At 40.2% G+C, this 24,194-nt stretch overlaps 1 protein-coding gene and 1 long non-coding RNA gene across 2 annotated transcripts; both read left to right on the top strand.

The window, feature by feature from the left end:
* The first annotated feature begins 5,401 nt into the window (after positions 1–5,401).
* Positions 5,402–18,140, top strand: LOC124261442 (mitochondrial uncoupling protein 4-like). The gene is made up of 8 exons (XM_046695758.1): positions 5,402–5,459; positions 6,537–6,621; positions 9,135–9,257; positions 11,475–11,587; positions 14,641–14,725; positions 15,123–15,212; positions 16,740–16,842; positions 17,107–18,140. The coding sequence occupies exons 2-8, from the start codon at positions 6,554–6,556 to the stop codon at positions 17,176–17,178; spliced, it is 654 nt and encodes a 217-aa protein (XP_046551714.1). The 5' UTR covers positions 5,402–5,459; positions 6,537–6,553; the 3' UTR covers positions 17,179–18,140.
* A 2,152-nt stretch (positions 18,141–20,292) lies between these two features.
* LOC124261443 lies at positions 20,293–23,151 on the top strand. The gene is made up of 3 exons (XR_006894325.1): positions 20,293–21,896; positions 22,064–22,821; positions 22,981–23,151. It is a non-coding gene; the product is annotated as an uncharacterized LOC124261443 (long non-coding RNA).
* Positions 23,152–24,194: the final 1,043 nt, after the last annotated feature.

The following is a 24,194-nucleotide window of genomic DNA, read 5'->3' as shown; positions in this document are numbered from 1 at the left end:
TATTTAAAAATTAGGTTAAAAAATTATGGGAAGGTGTCATTGATTTTGTATATGACATGCAGGGCGGGGCACTCACGTTGTACTTAATTTTTTTCTTTCTTTGGGTGTGTGTGTGTGTGTGTGTGTGTGTGTGTCATTCACACTGTACATGCTTCTCCATAAAAATCATCATCGCCACCCCCTAGCTATAAATTATGAATGGTCCCTTAAAGGGTCACTTAGATTTACAAGATGAAACTGTATTTTTTTATCTGTGTTGATCAGGGGAGGTTATGCCCTTGTACTATCAATTTTAAATGCTAACGGTTGGTGCAGCAGAGGTCTCAAGCAAGTCAAGAATTATAGAATATCATACGGGTACCCACAGGAAAAAAAAAATTGAAAACGACAATCAGTCCCAGGAATTGCTCTAGATCAGTGCCCCTTTATTGAAAGTGTTGCTTGTGTCCCCCGGCCGTGATATTGCTGGAATATTGCTTAAGCCACATTAAAACTATACAGTGCACTCTGTCTAATTTGGACCAGCTTGGGACCGACTAAAAAGTCCGAATTAGACAGCAGTCCGAGGTACACAGATTTTGACGAGCATACAATTGTGCATGAAACACATATTACATGAATGCGTATAAGGACGAAACACTTCCTGACAAAGTACATGTACATTTGTTTATTACATACATGCATATAAAAGCTTTAGTTTGTGAAGTTATCAGTCATCAAAGACCATGACTGACTTTTAAGTGTAACATTGCTGAGCACTATGTCTTGAGGGTGGGACGGAGCATTGTCAATGAACTAGAGGATATGCCTCTTACTGTTCCTCATCTGTCTGTTGACTTGATCTAGCCAATCACTGAATATGTGCGAGGTCATCCACGCCTTCCGATTGGCTCGCTAAGTCACCGGGGAGTGTCTCCATATTCACATTCATGAAAGTGACATTGACACTGAATTTTACATGATCATCTCAATTATAGTTTACAAATTAGTGTTAATCGCATCAAAGGTAAATACGCTTTCACTGCTAGGCCAAGCGGACTTCCTGCTCAGTCTGGATTCTATAGCAATGTTTTTACATGTAACTACCGGGGCGGCGGGGTAGCCTAGTGGTTAAAGCGTTGGCTCGTCACGCCGAAGACCCGGGTTCGAATCCCCACATGGGTACAATGTGTGAAGCCCATTTCTGGTGTCCCCCGCCGTGATGTTGCTGGAATATTGCTAAAAGCGGCGTAAAACCAAAACTCAGTCAGTCAGACATGTAACTACCTTTTCGGGACGACACTTTGATCCGAAATCCGAAATACTGAGAGTCTGAGATACAGAGCTTTTTCATTATGACAACAAAGAAGGATTACTTCAGGACCGTAAGTTCAGTCCTGTTTATACAGCAATCCGAGAAAGACAGAGTCCGAGTTTGACAGATGCACTGTACTTACTCACTCACTATTAGGGTTGGGTATTACAGAGAATTTTCATATTGCGATACATTGTGATGCAAAGGCATATATTGCAATATGTATTGCATTATATTGCAAGAAGCTTTTTTTAACCAAAAACTACTTTTAATCGAGTTAATGCTTGGTTTTTGTCAAGCAGAAACACAACAAAATCACTATGCTTGATTAAGCTTAAATGAAAACCTTTAATCATGACAAAATAAAAATGTAAATAATATTTGGCACAAATGAAACAAGGAAAAGAACAATTTAACATCAACACAGTTACGTTTGAACTACTTTCTCCAATCTCAAAAACAGCCCTGAGATTTTAGACAGCAACTTGACCTGGTCAGGACATATCAGAAATCATTGGTCATTAATGAGTAAATATTTAAAACATTCAGATCCAAACATTGCAAAACATTTGAACATAAATTAAGAACACAACTTCAAACCGAACTTAACAATCCAGTTAAATGTAATTTTTACTACAATCATTTCCACCACCATTACCACAATTGCCACAATCATCAAGATTTCCGAGTGTTACGAAGTTTTTCGATTGCATGTCAAAATACCGGTTTTTCGATCAGTGTATAGCAATACGTATCGTTTTCATGTCTGGACTAGTAAATACCGGCAAACCAGTTTTATTGTGCAGCCCTACTCACTATCAAAAGTGAGTTGGTTCAAACATGAAAGGAGCAGACCGGGATTTGAACCCATATGTCATAGCTGTCTGGCATCTCAAAGGGGGACAACTCTGCACATTTTATGGTACCTTGGACGACTTTGCAACTCATGCCCCCTGAAAGTGAAAGATATGGTCAGTTAATACAGGCCTGTAAAATATACATATGGAATTTGTTGAAAACTAGAACAACGTCATTATTGTGGCATTTAACAAAGCCAGAGACTAAATTGGTACTTATTTGAATGTGTATGTTCGTGAGTCATTAACAAATAACTAAATGGCTGTACCTGAGGCACAAGTAAGGAATCCATGTTCCACCTTGTCTGTGTGGGGTATCCATGTTATAATGTTACAGCTGAGTAGGGTATTGGGTTTCATGGATAGATGGTGGCTGAATATTGCCAATTACTATGATTGCATCTCAGCTGTGATGAGAGGGAGTCACATGGTTTATGGTGGTTTTACACATCTTTTTTCCACTCTGAATGATTGACTTGGATAAACAACTAAAGAATCTGCCAACCCATAAGATGAAGGACCCCTGAAGATCTGGGGTAGAATAGGTCTTCAGCAACCCATGCTTGCCACAAAAGGCGACTATGCTTGTCGCAAGAGGCGACTAACGGGATTGGGTTGTCAGGCTCGCTGACTTGGTTGACACATGTCATCGGTTCCCAATTTCGCAGATCGATGCTCATGCTGTTGATCACTGGATTGTCTGGTCCAGACTCGATTATTTACAGACCGGCGCCATATAGCTGGAATATTGCTGAGTGCGGTGTAAAACTAAACTCACTCACTCATAAGATGAAGCGACCAGATGTCTACCAATACAAGCTCCCGAGACTCATCCAGGACACCAGTTGTGATACACTCAGCAGCTGAATCTTACTAAGCGCTGAAGTTGAAGTGAACAAATATGTTGAAGAACACTGGGAATTTTTTCAATACTGAATAACTAAGTGGACAGTTAATTGGATGAAAGTGCAAGGATCTGACCCAAATGCAGCAATCAGGATTTCTAACCAATCAGCACTTTCTCAACCATTCACTTCCTTGGTGACAGCATCTTAACAATGAAGTCAATAAGTGGTCCAGAAGAGAAGGTATACCAACATGGTTTTTTTGCCCTTGTCAGAGATCTATTCCCATGGGAAAAGTGCTCATGGCTCATTTGCTAAAGCCAGTGTCCACTTAGTCTGTCGTACAGACCCTGAAGCAAATATATCCAAGAAAGCCCACGCAAGTCTAGGAAATGTGGCAAGTCTAGATTTCCTCAGCTTCATTTTTTGTTGTTTCCATGGAAACATGACTTAGGCTGTGACTATCATCTTGTCCGGAGCAGATCTTCCAAACTATACATGCAAGCTTCATCAAACTTGGTACATATGTCAAGTATGATCCATAGATGTGCCTTTTGGGGTTTAGACCCAGATATGAATTTTATTTTTACGGTTTCCGTGGAAACGTAACTTTCCATGGAGGCTGTGGCTATGAGGATGTCATCTTGTCCAGAACAGAACTTTAAAACCGTTGAATATTTCTTCACCAAACTTGGCACATAGATAGGTCTGGTGATATACTGGTGCCATTTGGTAGTTTTGGGTTTCTGAATAAAACATATTTTGCGTTTCCATGGCAACAAGTTTGACTTTGACTGAAATCGGTGGTAGTGCTCTTTTCCGGAGCAGAACTTAAAAACCTTTCAATACTCTCCTTCTACTTTGTAATATAGTCACAGACTTGGTTGACACATATTATTGCATCCCATTTGTGTAGATTGATGCTAATGCTGTTGATCACTGGATTATCTGGTCCAGATTCTATTATTTACAGACAGCTGGAATATTGCTGAGTGTGGCATAAAACTAATCTCACTCACTCACTGCTATATACGCTCCAAAACATTTGACACAGTCGTAACTAACTGACATATACATGAAGAGTATTTTGCCAATGCGGGGGATATTGATGACTTTTTCTGCTTGTTACATTATATATATGCGACATCAATTAAACTTCCACATATAGTGCAGACACAACCTTTGGATTTTGGAGAATATAAATAACTTTGGAAATTTTTTTTGTGAGATCCAGTTGTCCAGCCATAGGAATATCAAGAGATGCTACCCTTAGCTGGTATCCCTGCTTGCTCTCAAAATAGATTTGGCGACACTTGATATTCATTACCCCAAATCGGCCCACACCACAGTAGGACCGAGGCGGTGGGGGCAGTAAATATTCCTGTCACACACAGTTAAAGCAGTAATGGGTGATAAGAACCTTTGTACATGTTGTGAAATTCCAAGAAATTATCCCTCTGCAGATTTGTTTAGTCTCTGAAAATGAAGAAAGTCTCAGGGCTCCTTTTCATTATATATATTTTTTTTTTACTTTGAACTTTTTTCAGTAAAATATGTTCATTTTAGAGACTAGTTGTTAGTCTAGTGTCCACTGTAACAGACAACTTTTGACTTACACTTCTTCATACGCCTTGGTAAAAGGAAGTTCCAAGTAAAAGGCAAGAGTTATTTTGAAACTTCATTCCATTTAATAACCAACAACTATTATTGGTATTTGCAGACTACTGTTCCATCACAAACATGACAAGCTGGCAATGCAGTGTAAAAACTGTAATGTAATGCATTTACACTTTACAAATACTTAGCTACTGTTCAAAAGAGACGTTAACCTACTTGCACCAGTTGCAACCTAAGATAAAAACCTAGTTGCACCAGCAAAATTCCAGTTGCACTGCCTTTATTGCAATATGTAATGAAAGAAATATGCTATTGAATTATTCAAAGTTTAGAAGACAAATGAGCTGACATAATTATGCTTGTAATGTTAGGTTTATTGTTGATATATTTCTCAAAAAGTTGACTTGCACCTGGTGCAAGTTAGACAAATAACTAGGTTGCACTTTGTAATATTGGGTTGCACCAGTGCAAGTAACAAAGCACTAAATCGAGCCCTGATTATGCCATGTCCTACAGTGTCAAAAGAAAATGTCTAAATGACAGTGTCAAATCAAATGGTCATATGAAAAATGTCTTCATGAGAAACATGATTTCAAAGCAGCAGTGTATGTTTGGTAGACTATTCTTCAGAAAAACCCTTCTGATGTGTTTTGGCGACTGAAATCATGTTCACATAGTGATTTGTCTGCAGGGTTTGCTGAATTCTGTATTTATATTTATTTTTGTGTATGTTCTTCAGGCTTCTACCAAGATATGTGACTTGTGTTTGGTTTTATTTGCCAGTGAAAGAAGAAGGTGTGTTAAAACTGTGGCAAGGTGTCACCCCTGCTTTATACAGACATGTAGGTATGTACAGTCACACACTGTAGCCTTGAACTTTAATGTGTCCTACATCTGCTTGTCTTGAACCTATGCTTGTTCATTATTTAGTCATCAGCACGTATTACTCGAAGACTTTAACTAGGTCTCTTCAAATTTGACATAGCAGTGTGTAACCTTTTTTTGGTTATCATTTTGTAATTTTGGATTTGCAGGTGTTATTGTGGTTAGTGGAAGGTATTTTAGAAGATACAGTTTTTGACAAGACATACTCAATGATTTTTAATTTTTTTTGTCACTGTGAATACAGATAGTTATCAGTAATATTTAGGGGTGAAATGGTATACCGCTTTTATTAGTAGAACTGTGGTATTTTGAATTTGGTTCGGTACACCGTAATGCAATCCAAAAATTTGGTATTTTCAGTTTTCGAACCGTTCTTCCATCTAGTTAAAAATATGATAGTTTTGTTCATTCAAAATAACCAAGATGATGGTTATTTTTTTCTCAGTGTTATTAAACAATGTAAGGGTTGGCTCTTGTTGTCAATTTTCTGCATTCTGATCATATCTCATATAACGAACCGAACCGAAGGCCTTGTACTGCAATAGGTACCATACTGTGGTAAGAGCGTACCGTATCACCCCTAGTAATATTTGGTCTAGTTATAACCTGTACACTGAAACAGCTCTGAGACAGACTTACTATAGTGTTATACAATGGTTGATGTTGCTGTGTCGTTTAAAGCATCTTGATAGCTGTTCAAACACAATATGCCCAGCACAATAGATTGCAAGGGACTTGTGAGGTATTTATTGGGCTGAAATATGACACTGATTTTGTATTGGTGTGATGTTTTATTCTTGTTAATGAATAAATAAACAGTCTGTGAGGTTATTGTATATTGCAGTCAGTTTTTAAATGAATAAAATATCTATGTCACCATATTGTTTGCCATGTTTTTACATCTAGACTTTTGGAATAAGATCTGATGATTGATGGTGGTTTAAGCCAGTTTGTCTAGATGCCTGTGAAGAGTCTGACCATTGTCCTTTGACTCATGGACATTAGGAGTGGAAGTGTATATCATGTGTTTGATTACAGTGTATTCTGGGTGCAGAATGTCATTCTATGAAATCCTGCGAGACAAAGTTTTGGGAAAGAATCCTGATGGCTCATCGTCAGTGTGGTAAGTTTTCAGTGAAACCCTTGTGACAGTGTAAGTTTTCTGTGAAACTTTTGGTAAGTTTTCAGTGAAACCCTTGTGACAGTTTGGTAAGTTTTCAGTGAAACCCTTGTGACAGTGTGGTAGGTTTTCAGTGAAACCCTTGTGACAGTGTGGTAGGTTTTCAGTGAAACCCTTGTGACAATGTGGTAAGTTTTCAGTTAAACTCTTGTGACAGACTGGTCACTTTTTATCCCCTGGACAATGTAATAAGTTTTCAGGGGATAGTTAGTCACTTTTTATCCCCGGCATGTAATGCAGGGGGATACAGTTGATGCCTTGTCCGTCTGTCCGTAATCATTTTATTTGGAGCATAACTTGAAAACTGTTCACTATTTTTCAACAATAATTGGTAGATGTATCAAACAGAACCTAAAGTGGTGCCTTTTGCTATTTACAGATTTTGGGCATTTACATTTTTCATGATTTCCATGGAAACGATTTGGACTTAGTCTAATAAAGTTCAAGATGGACTTTCAGTAACTGTGAGATGATTTGTTCTTTCAAATATGTGGGGGCGGGGATTTGTCATCTTCTGATGGCTCTTGTTAATAGAAACCCTTGTGACCGTACTAGTGGGGTAATTTTTGGTATAAACCTGATGGCACTGTAGCAGTGTGTTAAGTTTTGCTACATATTTCTAAAGGTGATGGGGCGGTGGGGTAGCCTACATATTTGCAAAAAGGTGATCTGGAATATTGCGTAAAAAACAAACTCAGTCTAAAGGTGATCTATCTCCTCTTACTCAGTGTGCATCATGTATATGCAATTTGTTGTTGTACCTGTTGTCTCCTTTGCAGATATACATAGATAAAGTTTTAGATTGAGAAATGTCTTCCTTGTGCTCTCAAAAGTTCTTATTTTTTTTCATATTTTATGGATAGACCCGCTCTCATTTGGGGCTGTGGGGTTAACCTAGTGGTTAAAGCGTTGGCTCGTCACGCCGAAGACCCGGATTCGAATCCCCACTTGGGCACAATGTGTGAAGCCCATTTCTGGTGTCCCCCTACCGTGATGTTGCTCACTCACTCACTCACTCACTCACCCATACCCACTCACTCACCCATACCCAACCACCCACTCACTCACTCACCCATACCCACTCACTCACGCACCCATACCCACTCACTCACGCACCCATACCCAACCACCCACTCACTCACTCATACCCACTCACTCACTCACCCATACCCAACCACTCACTCACTCACTCACCCATACCCACTCACTCACGCACCCATACTCACTTACTCACTCACTCACTCACTCACTCACTCAGTGGTTCCCAGTAGACAATATTCTATTTCAATGGACAAGCAATGGACAAGCTTTTAGCAATATTCCAGCAATATTATGGCAGGGGACACCAGAAATGGGCTTCACACATTGTACCCATGTGGGGAATCGAACCTGGGTCTTCGATGTGACGAACGAACGCTTTAATCACTGGGCTACCCATTATCCAACTGAATGTTGGAAGTGTGAGGGGCGGTGGGGTAGCCTAGTGGTTAAAGCGTTGACTCGTCACGCCGAAGACCCGGATTCGAATCCCCACTTGGGCACAATGTGTGAAGCCCATTTCTGGTGTCCCCCTACCGTGATGTTGCTCAATAAATATAGTATACATCACTCACTCACTCACTCACATTCATTAGGTTGCACCTCCCTCACCACCATGTCACTGTATAATGTGTAGTTTGTTTGCACATTCTCCCCAATGTCCTTCCAGTGACAGGTTCAAAGTCACACTCAGATTGAAGTAAAGACACATTTTACCACCTGTTGACAGATGAGTCAACTGTCTGTATGCCAACAGGTCTCAACCTTGTTGTTTAGCCTGCTAAAGAGCATCAGGTGGTTTGAGCAGTTTGTTGTGTGTCAGATAGCCTTGTTGATAAAGCTCTTCACGCTGAAGGTCTGGGTTCGATCTCCCATGTGTGCCGTGTGTGAACTCACCCATACCCACCCTTGCACTCATCCAGCCACTCACCCAGCCACTCACCCACTTACACATTCACCCAGTCCCACTCACTCACAGAACCATACCCACCTACCCACCCACTCATCCACCCACTCACCCACTTACTCATTAATCCATTCCCACTCACTCACACAACCATACCCACCACCCACCCACCCACTCATCCACCCACTCACTCCACTCACTCACTCACTCACCCATACCCACTCACTCACCCATACCCAACCACCCACTCACTCACCCATACCCACTCACTCACGCACCCATACCCACTCACTCACGCACCCATACCCAACCACCCACTCACTCACTCATACCCACTCACTCACGCACCCATACCCACCCACTCACTCACTCACTCACTCACCCATACCCACTCACTCACGCACCCATACTCACTTACTCACTCACTCACTCACTCACTCACTCAGTGGTTCCCAGTAGACAATATTCTATTTCAATGGACAAGCAATGAACTGATTAACCTTGGCTTCAGGAAAGTATCACTAGGTGGGGTGATCGCAGGTGCTGCTGGCCAGTTTGTGGCAAGTCCCACGGATCTAGTCAAGGTACAGATGCAGATGGAGGGGAAACGCAAGTTGGAGGGAAAGCCACCTAGGTGAGTGGGTAAATAACCAAGACAGCTATCAGACCATCTAGTGATCAGGGAACAATCCTGATAGGTTAGAACACAATCCCAGTAGCAGGCAAACAATGTTTCATCTCCAGCAACTCATGCTTGTCATAAGAAGTGACTTACCAAAGTGTTCGGGCTTGGTGACTTGTTTGATGCATGTCATCATATCCCAGTTGTGTAGATTGATGTTCATGATGTCAATCACTGGATTATCTGGTTCATACTCCAGTGTATCCTGACTATATATAGCTCAGGGGCAGATCCAGAGGGACTCTCCCAGACCCCCTAACCTTTGGACTTAATGATTTATGTGCACACCCACCCACTCACTCACCCACCCTCCTTCTCCAAAATCCTGGATCCGCCTCTGTAGCTGGAATATTGCTGAGTGGGGCGTTAAACAATAAACCAACAATACAAATGACCCATTGTAGTTTCTGCAGTATGTACACCACATCTGTATTAACTCGACAGTGAAATATAAATGTTGAACTTGAACTGTACTTGATATTTCTTTCAAACGCTTATGGAACAAGCGATTCTATACTTGCAACACGGAAATTCTACTTTATCATCGTATTTATGCAAGGAAAGAAATGCTATCAACTATGATCTGTCACAGCTTTGATATGCCTGGATCAAAGACCGTTGACATTAAAGGGATAAAGACAGTGTCAGTTAAAACAACAGGGAACGAGAGGCAACACTTCACAGTCATACTTACCTGTATGGCAGATGGAACGAAAATAAAAAGCCGATGATTGTCTTTAAGCGTAAGACAATGCCGAAGGAAAAGTTTCCTACAGGTGTTGTAGTTGCAGTTCATCCCAAGGGATGGATGGACGAGGCGCTAGGGAACAGATGGGTAGAGGATGTGTGGTCTGCGAGACCAGGTGGATTGAGAGGCTGCAACTCACTACTTGTTTGGGATATGTTTAGGGCCCATTTGTGTCAATCTGTAAAGAAAAGGTTGGTGGAAAAGAAGACACACCAGGCAGTTATTATGGGTGGCTGCACATCTCTACTTCAACCACTGGATGTTTCTCTTAACAAGCCATTCAAGGTGAACGTCAGGGAAAAGTGGTCTGATTGGATGATTAACGGTGAACACACTTTCACGAAATCCAATGCCATGAGGAAGGCTCCACTTAGTGAAGTTGTGAAATGGGTCAGGGACTCGTGGCATGAATTTCATTCTTGAATTCATTCTTGAAATGTGGCATTTAAAATGCAATGGACGGATCTGAAGACAATGCCTTGTTCGAGGAATTTCTAACGCCCGAAGCCAGAAAGGAAGACGAAGATGTGCTTGTGTGTGACAATCTTGAAGATTATTATGATGATCGAACCAACGAGTTAGCGTGGACGGAACTGGCTGGCGAGGACAGTGACACTGAATTCGTAGGGTTTACGGCCGATGATTTGTAAACAAAATGTCAGAACTCTCGTACAGAAATGTCAGTATTTATTGTGAATGGACAATTTTTCTTATTGTTATACATGATATTTACTTCAAACGCTGTTTTAACGACGATCCTGTATTTGTAACATGGCAATGGGAAATATAAGACTTATATAAAAAAATAAAATACAATACAAATGAGTTGGGATGACTCCACAACAGGATGTAACCTCATTGTAACCTTGAGCTAACTTTGACTGCCCAATGTAAAGCAGGGATGTGTGGGATCTTCAGTCCATCAAATATCACCTGTTGGGAGTTAACCCACTCACCCTGATCTACTTGGATCTGGTAATGTTCTTAATGTCAGTGTTACTATGTGATGATCTCAGAGTGATGTAGCTGATGATCTCAATGTGATGGTTACTGCTAAGACATAGATGGTACACGGTCCACAAAGATGGTGCCTCTGTTCACTGAGCAGTGAATGGGTACCAGGTAGGATGAGATGACTGTTAACCTTCTAGTGTCTTACAGGCAGCTTGGCTTGAAATGTTCACTGATCCAGTGACCGGGATAATAATGTTAGTGTTTGAGCACACTCCTTTTGTAGGAAGGTAGCGCACAAGAAAAGCACACATTATGCAGTTTGGGTCAAACATTTGATGATGTCATTCAAGATGTTAACAGATACTGGGAAGGGGAAAGAGCAGATAGTTTGTGACAGATATTCTGTTTCAGTATTTTGTCTTCTGGTTACACATTAAACCTTCTAGTCCTTGTTCCGCCCTTTGCAGAGTGAAAAATGCAGGTCAAGCCTTTCTACAGATCATGAAAGAGGGCGGAATTCGAGGTCTGTGGCGGGGCTGGATACCCAATGTACAGAGGGCAGCACTGGTCAACATGGGAGGTCAGTTGCATGCTGGACATTGATTTTCAGCTTGATATGAGCAGCAAACCAAATTATTGTCAATGGTTCTTTAACAACATGTGGTGCAGATCTGACCTATGTTGATGATTATGGATGCATCCAGCCATACAGTTTCACTGGTTTGTCAGGTGCCTGTGTTGGAATATTGTTGACTGGATGGAACTACCTTCATGTAAATATTTAGCCCCAGGAGTGCATATATCAGTACAATTAGAAGTGTATATATATCAATATGATCGAGAACTGCATGCATCAATATAACCTCTGTGGTCAGTGGATAGAGTCTGGCCAGAAACTTGAGGATCGAAGGATCAGAGGATCAATCTCCTTCCATGTTATACTAAAAGAAATTTTAAAAGATGGTACTTTTTGTTTCCCTGGCTCTTGTCAATATGGATATAAGTCAAGGACATGTCATCTGAGAGTCAAAATCCATGAGTGGGAAAACCATGTGAATCTGTCACGGTATCTCAGATTCTTGACTAGCACTGTGAAACCAACATTAGTCCAGACTAATGCATGCCGCCACACAGAAGTGCATGCCGCCACACAGAAGTGCATGCCGCCACATAGAAGTGCATGCCACCACATAGAAGTGTATGACACCATATAGAAGTACATATTGCCACATAGAAGTGCATGCCTCCACATAGAAGTGCATGCCGCCACACAGAAGTGCATGTCACCACATAGAAGTGCATGCCGCCACATAGAAGTACATATTGCCACACAGAAGTGCATGTCGCCACATAGAAGTGCATGCCGCCACATAGAAGTACATATTGCCACACAGAAGTGCATGCCGCCACATAGAAGTGCATGCCGCCACACTGAAGTGCATGCCGCCACATAGAAGTGCATGCCCCCACATAGAAGTACATGCCCCACATAGAAGTGCATGCCACCACATAGAAGTGCATGTCGCCACATAGAAGTGCATGCCGCCACATAGAAGTACATATTGCCACACAGTTGCCACACAGAAGTGCATGCCCCCACATAGACGTGCATGCCACCACACTGGAGTGCATGCTGCCACATAGAAGTGCATGCCGCCACATAGAAGTGCATGCCCCCACATAAAAGTGCATGCCGCCACATAGAAGTGCATGCCACAACACTGGAGTGCATGCTGCCACATAGAAGTGCATGCCCCCACATAGAAGTGCATGCCCCCACATAAAAGTGCATGCCACCACAAAGAAGTGCATGCCACCACATAGAAGTACATATTGCCACACAGAAGTGCATGCCGCCACATAGACGTGCATGCCACCACACTGGAGTGCATGCTTCCACATAGAAGTGCATGCCCCCACATAGAAGTGCATGCCCCCACATAAAAGTGCATGCCACCACATAGAAGTGCATGCCCCCACATAAAAGTGCATGCTGCCACATAGAAGTGCATGCCCCTACATAAAAGTGCATGCCACCACATAGAAGTGCATACTGCCACACAGAAGTGCATGCCGCCACACAGAAGTGCATGCTGCCACATAGAAGTGCATGCCGCCACACAGAAGTGCATGCCACCACATAGAAGTGCATGCCGCCACACTGGAGTGCATACTGCCACATAGATGTGCATGCCACCACACTGGAGTGCATACTGCCACATAGAAGTGCATGCCCCAACATAGAAGTGCATGCCCCCACATAAAAGTGCATGCCACCACACTGGAGTGCATGCTGCCACATAGAAGTGCATTCCCCTACATAGAAGTGTATGCCCCCACATAAAAGTGCATGCCACCACATAGAAGTGCATACTGCCACACAGAAGTGCATGCCGCCACACAGAAGTGCATGCTGCCACATAGAAGTGCATGCCGCCACACAGAAGTGCATGCCACCACATAGAAGTGCATATAGCCACATAGTAGTGCATACTGCCACACAGAAGTGCATGCCCCCACATAGAAGTCATGCTGCCACATTAAAGTGCATGTCGCCACATAGAAGTGCATGTCGCCCCACAGAAGTGCATGCGCCACATAGAACGCATGCCGCCACACAGAAGTGCATGCCGACACTTAGAAGTGCATGCCGCCACATAGAAGTGCATGCCGCCACATAGAAGTGCATGCCGCCACATAGAAGTGCATGCCGCCACATAGAAGTTCATGCCGCCACATGCACATTAGTGTATTAGTATAATCTATGTCGCTCTCAGTGTATAAGTGGAATAATCTTAAATGCAAATTAAACCCATTTTCATTTCTCATTGCAGTGCTGTTTTTTAGTTGCATGATAGAGATTTATACTTCATTTCACTGCCCTTGCAAACCAAATTGTTCTGTTTTGCACATTATGACCATCTTATGGGAAAGAGAGTGAATTTTTGGTCAAATCTGGGGTATAATGCACAGTGGTCAAATCTGGGGTATAATGCACAGTTGTGCAAGTTGATTTTCATTGTAACTAAGGTCTGGTGTGCAAAGGATCATTTGACTGGCATATACCATTTAAGTGTCCAATATGTTTAGAATGTATAACAAACTTCAATGCTGAATACATTCTCCAACATGTTTCAATTTATCATCAGGGGGAATACAGGATTCAATTGAACTAAAAAAACTTGCACCGTTGCAACCTAATATTTATGTCTACATATATGGCCTATATTTACAAATTTCTTTCCGACTAACCCTTACTTGTCTACACAACATTGATCTTTGAATATATTCAATACATCTGAGCTGTATTTACCATACTATAAATCTTATCTTTTATTTTTGAAATTGTCATGCCTTTATTGGTTTGTTATCATCGAGTTGTGGGCAATTCAGGATTACGGGCTCATGTTCATTTCACATTACACGTAGCTAGGGCTGCGCAATATAACCGGTTCAGACATGAAATCGATACGTATTGCAATACGCTGATCGAAAACCGGTATTTCCACATGCATTCGGAAAACATCGTAACACTCGGAAATCATCTGATATTTCCATTTTTCACACTGGAAGTAGAGTTAAGTTCGGTTTGAAGTTGTGTTGTGATGGTTATTGATGTGACTTTGATCCCAGATCTTGCAACGTACGACACAGCCAAACACAAGGTACTTGCTCATACCAGCCTGAAGGATAACTATGTGACGCATACAATAGCAAGGTAGCTACCCTGTCCATTACCTAGCTACATTTAGACTGAACATACACCTTATTCCTGTGCACATATATAATTTGTATTCTCTTTATAATTACTTTGGAAAATAGATACAAATATATTTAATTTCAATTCAATCCATGTAACTATGCTGATAAAATTAAATGGTGAAGAAAATTAAATGATTGCAGGAATTGTCAGATTTAACAGTGTTTATATAAACCTACATCTCAGTAGGTAGTTTAAATAAAAAATAGAAAAAAGTACATCAATTTTGAAAAAATACCTTACCGGGTATATCTTGATTGTTTTAAGTGATAATTGAGTTTAGAAAAGATTTGTTTCCTTGTAAAGCATGTGGGATTGTTATATTGCATAACATGTTCTGATTGTTCGTACACAGTGCATGTTCAGGGATTGTAGCAGCGCTGATGGGTACGCCAGCGGATGTTGTCAAGTCACGCGTCATGAACCAGCCTACGGAGAATGGCAGGTAAATCTACGTAACTATAGCTGGGCTGCTAGGGGACCAAACATTGGATGTTCAGGGAAGAATGGATGGGGCCAGTAACCGAGAGTGGCATTAAACAACAAACCAATCAACCAACAGTAGCATATGGGGCTGTGTTATATTGCATCAGGTTTTCTTGAAGAAAATACATTGTTTAATGCAAAATCTTCTTGTCTTGTAATGAAATGTGTTTGATGCCCCTTTTCAGCTAAAAATGGGACATCATGTCTTTTAATGTCTTTTAATTAGAATGACCACAGCTGTTGTCCAGTTGATTGTGCCAACCTGGAAACTTTGACACCAGTGGATTTCAGATTTCAAATATTTAATGGATGTTCGTTAGCTTCTTATTTACACTGAAGTATGGTTTTGATTACATGTACAATGTTGTCATGGTAGCTGTCAGTTGAGTAGTCACCCTCAAGTCGTTACTCAGAAAAGTGCCACAAAATGTTCAAACAATTAGAAAAGACATCAAGTAAAAACTCAGAGGGTTTAAATGTTATTTGTGTGCCATCACAAGGTATGTATCATCTGATAAAGGTGACCTTCTGTACCTCTGGCATTTCTTGTGCAGTTAGTTGACTCTTTGCTGTAGAGGACATGTAGTTCAGAATCTGGCTACTTTGCTGTAGAGGACATCTGGCGTGTAGTTCAGAATCTGGCTACTTTGCTGTAGAGGACATGTAGTTCAGAATCTGGCTACTTTGCTGTAGAGGACATGTAGTTCAGAATCTGGCTACTTTGCTGTAGAGGACATGTAGTTCAGAATCTGGCTTCAAATCTGGGGTATTGTGTACAGTTGTGCAAGTTGACTTTCATTGTTACTAAGGTCTGGTGTACAAAGGTTTAGATGTCTTTCATTGTTTCAGAGGTCTGGTGTACAGAGGGTCTCTCATTGTTTCAGAGGTTTGGTATACAGAGGGTCTCTCATTGTTTCAGAGGTTTGGTATACAGAGGGTCTCTCATTGTTTCAGAGGTTTGGTATACAGAGGGTCTCTCATTGTTTCAGAGGTCTGTTATACAGAGGGTCTCTCATTGTTTCAGAGGTTTGGTATACAGAGGGTCTCTCATTGTTTCAGAGGTTTGGTATACAGAGGGTCTCTCATTGTTTCAGAGGTTTGGTATACAGAGGGTCTCTCATTGTTTCAGAGGTCTGGTATACAGAGGGTCTCTCATTGTTTCAGAGGTTTGGTATACAGAGGGTCAGTTGTCTTTCATTGTTTCAGAGGTTTGGTATACAGAGGGTCTCTCATTGTTTCAGAGGTCTGTTATACAGAGGGTCTCTCATTGTTTCAGAGGTTTGGTATACAGAGGGTCAGTTGTCTTTCATTGTTTCAGAGGTCTGGTGTACAGAGGGTCAGTTGTCTTTCATTGTTTCAAAGGTCTCGTATACAGAGGGTCAGTTGTCTTTCTTTGTTTCAGAGGTCTGGTGTACAGAGGGTCAGTTGTCTTTCATTGTTTCAGAGGTCTGGTATACAGAGGGTCAGTTGTCTTTCATTGTTTCAGAGGTCTGGTGTACAAAGGGTCAGTTGACTGTTTAATGAAGACTGTATCACAGGAAGGATTCTTTGCTTTATATAAAGGGTTCCTGCCTACTTGGGCAAGAATGGTAAGTGTGGACAAGCTGATGGCTTTAATTGTTTGCATCCATGAACAGGTTACAGTATGATGTGGAATGCTAATTAATAAATATAATGACAAAGACTACAGTTTTGAGTCACCTCTTGTATATAGTGTGTGAAGTCCATTACACCAAAGTCCATTTTTGGTAACCCCATCGTGATATTGTTGGAGTATTGCTAAGTGTCACAAAACAATGCTCACTCACTTACTCCACTGAAGGTGATGCTACTGTAGATCTTTTGTATTACAGGCTCCCTGGTCCTTAGTTTTCTGGCTGAGTTATGAGCAGGTTCGCAAGATGACGGGAGTGAAGTCCTTCTGAGCTCAAGCTGACATCTCTCTCTCTCTCACTCACTCACTCTCACACATCCACCATATTCTGCTCTTGGAAGACAGCTGATGGAAGGCAGCATGTGATGCACATACTGGTTCAATCCAGAATAGACTGGTTTTCAAACATATCTTCTTGAATGAAACGGAACTACACCAATATGGTAAAGTTCACATTAAAATACTATTGTAAGATTTAGCTGACACTAAAATATACTAGTTTGATCAAGTTTACTTGATCCAGTTCATACTAATATACACTGATATGATCCACTTTTCACTGAAGTACACTGCCTGCACAAGGGTATCACCTGGCCTATGAAAACATACTGGTAAGATTCAGATGACACTAAAATATGCTGGTTTGGTCCAGTGTACAGTGAAACAAACTGGTATGATCCAGTTCACACCAACATACACTGGTATGATCCAGTATTCACTGCAATACACTGGTATGATCCAGTATTCACTGCAATACACTTGTATGATCCAGTATTCACTGCAATACACTGGTATGATCCAGTATTCACTGCAATACACTGGTTTGATCCAGTATTCACTGCAATACACGGGTATGATCCAGTATTCACAGCAATACACTGCCTGCCCAAGGAGATCACATGGCCTTGAAAAATGAAAGTTCCAACTCTGTGAATATTCACAGTAGAGTCACTAACAGAATTTACAGAGTCACATATATATTATACTTGGAACTATTTGTATTCAAGATACTATACAAAAAGTAACCTATCCAGTAATCAACATTATGGTCCTTGAAACAGGAAACAAGTCTATACTGAAATGACCTGTATAGTGAAGATCAGTTATTTTTGCTAATTGTTCCTGTTTAATTAATCATCAATCATCACAAAGTGACAATGCATGTTTGAAACTGCAAAAACAATATAATATGTCATTTTGTAACGAGCAAGACTCTTACCTGTCCAAATCAGATATTCTGTTTCAGATATTCTAACTATAAATGCTAAAAACTAGATCTTTATGTGACATTTATATGTTAGATAAGTAAATGATGACTAGATAGTATGGGTGCTTGTCTTGTTACATTACAGTTTTCAGTGGATATCCTAACAAACAAGCACACCATCTCTAACAATAGAACAAAAGAGGTTAATCATCCTCACTATCTTGTCATCAGTTACAGACTGACCATCTGGTATAAGGAACGGGACAGGTAAAGGATTTGTCTTCTTTTACAGAGATAAATTATGAATATTTCTTAATCATGGCATCAAGACATACAAAAAGGTTCTGAGAAGATGAGTCAAACTATTCTATTTTTTTAAAACAATATTTTAAGAACTTTTAGTAAACCTGATGCTGGGACATTTTGTCTCCAGTACTGTCTGGAACAGATCAGGTTATTTTTGTGAAATCCAAAAATATAATTTGCTTAGTCCCTTATCCAAGAAACTCATAAAAATATATTTTTCATGGTCATGTTAATAGAGTACAGTTGCTTACTATTTGTAGTTTACTGGAGCTCATGATATGTTGTGTTAGCGAAGGCTCTGTCACACTTCCACAGACTTCTGGCCTGGAGACTTGGGTGACAGGAAGTGTCGACCCATACGATAAGCCATGTGATATTGTTACAGGAAACTGCTGTGTCAGCGGTACTTAAACCAGCTGAGTTTGTATACAGCATTTGTCCATATGAGTATCGGTTGTTCAGATGGATAGTGAAGGATGTCAGATGTATGTATATACATCAATTGTCCATAAAATGGCAACTGTTCACATATCAACATTCCATGGTGTATCAACGTATAACATTCGCTCATGTGTGCATCATTGTCCACCTGTGTATCAACTGTTCATGTGTGTGTATCAATGGTCCCTACAATTATTTACTCCATAAATAACACCTGGAAATTAATTGGTCTCTACTAACCATATATTTCCAAATAAGATAGACATTTTAAAAAAATATTACCTGAACACCCCTCAGACAGAGATGTTACTTCTTTGGCAGCTGATGCACTCAGGAAACAAGCTCTCACATTCCATGCAATATGTACAAAATTTGCATTACCTAATAACATTGTGTAGTCTTCAATGTTGTGTTTTGAAAAAAATGTATCTAGCGTCCCATGTAGAAAAATAGTCATTGTATTGAATTCTTGTAAGATAATTAAAGTAATTACTGATTCTTATGTTTCAGTACACTATACTATTTCACTTAAGGACCCTCGTATATCCTTTGAGAAGTTGTAATTTAGGATCCTTTGGATCAGTACAGGTTAATGGTCGATTCACTGCTGCCTGACTATATATCTTCTGTAGCCAAAACATATATACTGCAGAGATGCCAACCTCTATGATTTTATCGTAGTCGCTACGAATTTTAGCCTCTAACTACGCCAATACGATTGCACTTGAAATTCTACAAAATCTTTTTAAAAATCATTAAAATTCAGGTATATAGACAAAAGCATGTGGATACCACAATGAAGATACTGTTCATTATCTTTTTACATGTAAGTTATACATTGCTACTAGAAATAATACCTACTTCTATGTAAATGGCCACAATCTCCAAACTGTGTTATACGGAATACCTCCGGCAAACAACAGCGTCAATAAGAACATAATAGAGTCCCTGCATCAATACATCTTTAAGTCTAAACGATTTGACAAATTATATTAACAATTATATGCAATCAATTAATGAAGTGTAGCTGCAAGCTCAATGTTTATAAGCACCTACAACGCACATATATGATTTAATTTGTCGTTTTTTGTATCCAGTTCTTATGTATTTGTTTAAATGATATATGTACTGGTGAGGTATTGATATAAGCAGAGTTCTGCTTGTTTACCAAACCAGATTCTCTAGGAATAAAGATATGTTTAAACCAAAAGTATATATTTTCGTCAATTAAATACATTTTCACCTAAAAGCAACGTTAAGAAGAAGTGTAATGCTGATAATTTGGAAATCTGCTGTTGGAGGTATGTGAGATTAACGCTTCACTCTTGATTAGTGTCATATTATCTTTCTCAGAATCCATCATGATTTATAAGTTTTTAGTTGACTACTAATTTATGGTTAAACTACTAATTTTGATCCTTGAAACTACTATTTGCAACACTTTGGGGTTGGCATCTCTGATAATGAACAGAAAAAGTTGGAGATCATGAATATTTGATGGAAATTTGTACAAATTTGTAATTCTCTGCAAGAAAGTATCCCTCAAATATTAATGTCCCCTAAAACGTTTTGTTCTGTATAGTGTGACACCCATTTCCAGTGTCACAATATTTTAGGTGTACCCTTTTCTTTGGTTTTGACAGACCCATATTGAATCTGAAGGAATATAGATTGTCAACATGTACAGGAATTGTCAACGTATAGCAATTGTTAACGTGTATAGCAATTGTCAACGTATAGCAATTGTCAAAATGTAATTCTTCATTTGTGTTTCACATTATGAATTTTGGTTACATTAAAAGTCTACATGACTTAAAAGTATAAGTGACACTCTTTAACAACACCAGCAGCTTTCTGATGTTATTTAAATTAAATAACAACATCAAAATGTTTTCCCACAAACACTTCCCCCTTGGCATTTTGAAAGATCACGCCTGTTGTGGGCGTCTTCCTATATTTCATATTATTGGATGTAAGAGTGTAAGTGTCAGGTTTCTGTGGAGGAAATAGTTAGAGGAAGTATGTGATTAGTAGGAAATTATATAATTTAATTGTCTATCTTGTGTCAGTCACTGTGAGATTAGCCATTATACATTTCATATTGTGTATATGTTCCTCTTGGGTTTGAATCCAAAACTTAAACCCTGAGTCCTGTGTCTTGGTAGTTGCCAAGATGACTGGAAGGTTCAGGGGGTCAGGTCTCAGCTTGGGATGCAGGTCGTAAGAGGAGACTTCATTGATAGAATGGTCAACCTGTGTAACTTTGTTGAGTGTGCGTCATGATACTCAGTTCAGGGGGTCAGGTCTCAGCTTGGGATACAGGTCGTAAGAGGAGACTTCATTGATAGAATGGTCAACCTATGTAACTTTGTTGAGTGTGTGTCATGATACTCAGTTCAGGGGGTCAGGTCTCAGCTTGGGATACAGGTCGTAAGAGGAGACTTCATTGATAGAATGGTCAACCTGTGTAACTTTGTTGAGTGTACGTCATGATACTCAGTTCAGGGGGTCAGGTCTCAGCTTGGGATACAGGTCGTAAGAGGAGACTTCATTGATAGAATGGTCAACCTATGTAACTTTGTTGAGTGTACGTCATGATACTCAGTTCAGGGGGTCAGGTCTCAGCTTGGGATACAGGTCGTAAGAGGAGACTTCATTGATAGAATGGTCAACCTATGTAACTTTGTTGAGTGTGTGTCATGATACTCAGTTCAGGGGGTCAGGTCTCAGCTTGGGATACAGGTCGTAAGAGGAGACTTCATTGATAGAATGGTCAACCTATGTAACTTTGTTGAGTGTGCGTCATGATACTCAGTTCAGGGGGTCAGGTCTCAGCTTGGGATACAGGTCGTAAGAGGAGACTTCATTGATAGAATGGTCAACCTATGTAACTTTGTTGAGTGTGTGTCATGATACTCAGTTCAGGGGGTCAGGTCTCAGCTTGGGATACAGGTCGTAAGAGGAGACTTCATTGATAGAATGGTCAACCTATGTAACTTTGTTGAGTGTGTCATGATACTCAGTTCAGGGGTCAGGTCTCATGATACAGGTCGTCAGACTTTATTGATAGAATGGTCAGGAGTGTCGTCATGATACTCAGTTCTTGGGTCTCAGCTTGGGATACAGGTAAAGAGGAGACTTCATTGATAGAATGGTCAACCTATGTAACTTTGTTGACATGATACTCAGTTCAGGGGGTCAGGTCTCAGCTTGGGATACAGGTCGTAAGAGGAGACTTCATTGATAGAATGGTCAACCTGTGTAACTTTGTTGAGTGTGCGTCATGATACTCAGTTCAGGGGGTCGGGTCTCAGCTTGGGATACAGGTCGTAAGAGGAGACTTCATTGATAGAATGGTCAACCTATGTAACTTTGTTGAGTGTGCGTCATGATACTCAGTGGACATGGATTGTTGCTCATGATGTCACATTGTGTGATGAACTAACGTGTAAATGTCTGTATCATTGACCTACATCTGTGAGTGTGACCGATATTACTGAAGGCCTACTTAGTGCATCCAGGACTTATGAATGTGTACAAGCCCTTACTGCCCCATACTCACATCAGAGTGTGTGACACATCACCAATACACTCAGCTCTACCAGAGTTGCTTACCCTTGTGCCAACATACGTTATGATACCTGCAGTCAAACCACTCAGGATTTCAGTAACTGCTAGAAAGCATCTTTGAATCTCGTGAAATTAGACAAATACTAAGTCTCTGAAATGTAGAATTTTGATAGAAACAAATAGCTCCATTAAATTGAAGAGGTGCTCAAGTATGCTGGGAGATTCAGAATCTGAACCTGAGAGAAATCTAGACTTGCTTCATTTAGGGCTGAGCAGAAGGGAAAATAATGTGATTCAGGGACTATCTTATGTTTCGGTGAGCAGTGTTTTTCCAAGAATTGTTATATAACTTACAAGGTTTCTGAGAACGAAGACACTGTTATAGTTTTAGTTTGCCATTTTTCAAGTTGGGGTAGCCTAATGGTTAAAGCGTTTATCAGCGAAGACCGAGTTGCTGGGTACAATGTGTGAAGCCCATTTCTGGTGTCCCCTGCCATGATGTTGCTGAATATTGCTAAAAGCGGCGTAAAACCAAACCCAGTCAGTCAGTATTTAGTTTGCCATTTTATCAACCTGCTACAATCATGAAAGAGACAGAGTGGTAGCCTAATGGTTAAAGCGTCCACTCGTCCAGCACAAGGCCTGGGTTCTATTCATTGTGTGAATCCTTTTTCTGGTGTCCCTCTCTGTGATATTACTGGAATATTGCTAAAAGCAGCTTAAAACCATACTCGCTCACAATCATGAAAAGATGCCAAGATTAAATGCTGAGTGTTCATATTGTAAGAATATATTTGGATTGTACAGATAGTATTATGTGAACATTTAGAGAGCATAAAAATCTTTGTTATTGGGTCACTATATGGCTGAAATATTGCCGAAGTGACGTTAAATTGTAACTTGCTTACTCTTTGTTATTGGAGGTATAATTTCATGAATACCCAAGAGCTAATTTATTCCTATTCAATACCTCTGTTGTTAAATATTTTGGCTTTTGACGAATAATGGTTAATTTGTTGATTAGGTACCGCAGTTTTGATGTACATATACCCAATCCCACCTGAGAGAAGGATGAGATAAGGATGTCCACTAGCTTATATCAAAATCTAGGTTCTTCTTGCCTTTCATAGGAGCGGTTGGGTAGCCTAGTGGCTAAAGCGTTCGCTCGTGACGCTGAAGACCTTGGTTCGATTCCCTACATGGGTAAAATGTGTGAAGCCCATTTCTGGTGCCCCCAGCCATGATATTGCTGGAATATTGCTAAAAGTGGCATAAAACTAAACTCACTCACTCGCTCTTGCCTTTGATACGCCCAAGTGGGCTCTCTTGCTTATGGAAGATGTTTTAACCAAGAAGAGACTTATTATCATCTGTTGTCTATATAATCTGAATTTTATTTGGGGGTTTATGTGATATGTTCTATATTTGTTTATGTATTAACAGTTTAACATACCTTAACACATTCTGTATAAGCAGGTTATTTCCATGGCTGTCCTGGTAATTAAACCTGATGCTCATTACGGGTTGATTATAAATCAAGTTGATTGTTTTATGAGGTGCTCTTTGTTGTTGCAATGTTGTTATTCTGTGTAGAATTAATTCAAATCCTGAGATTCAGATGATGTATATATGGGCGATACATTCTCCCTTTTTTGTTGTTGCATATAATGCAGTGCAACAGTTTTATACAAAATATTGTTGGTTCTTTGACAATGGAGTGTTCATGTATGTAACAAATGTATGTTGGAAAAGTGTGATGGCAT

This window comes from Haliotis rubra, unplaced genomic scaffold (genome assembly GCF_003918875.1).
Source record: "Haliotis rubra isolate DU_JTF1 unplaced genomic scaffold, ASM391887v1 Scf8, whole genome shotgun sequence".
Taxonomy (NCBI): Eukaryota; Metazoa; Mollusca; class Gastropoda; order Lepetellida; family Haliotidae; genus Haliotis; species Haliotis rubra.
This window is presented reverse-complemented; position numbering and strand designations above follow the sequence as displayed.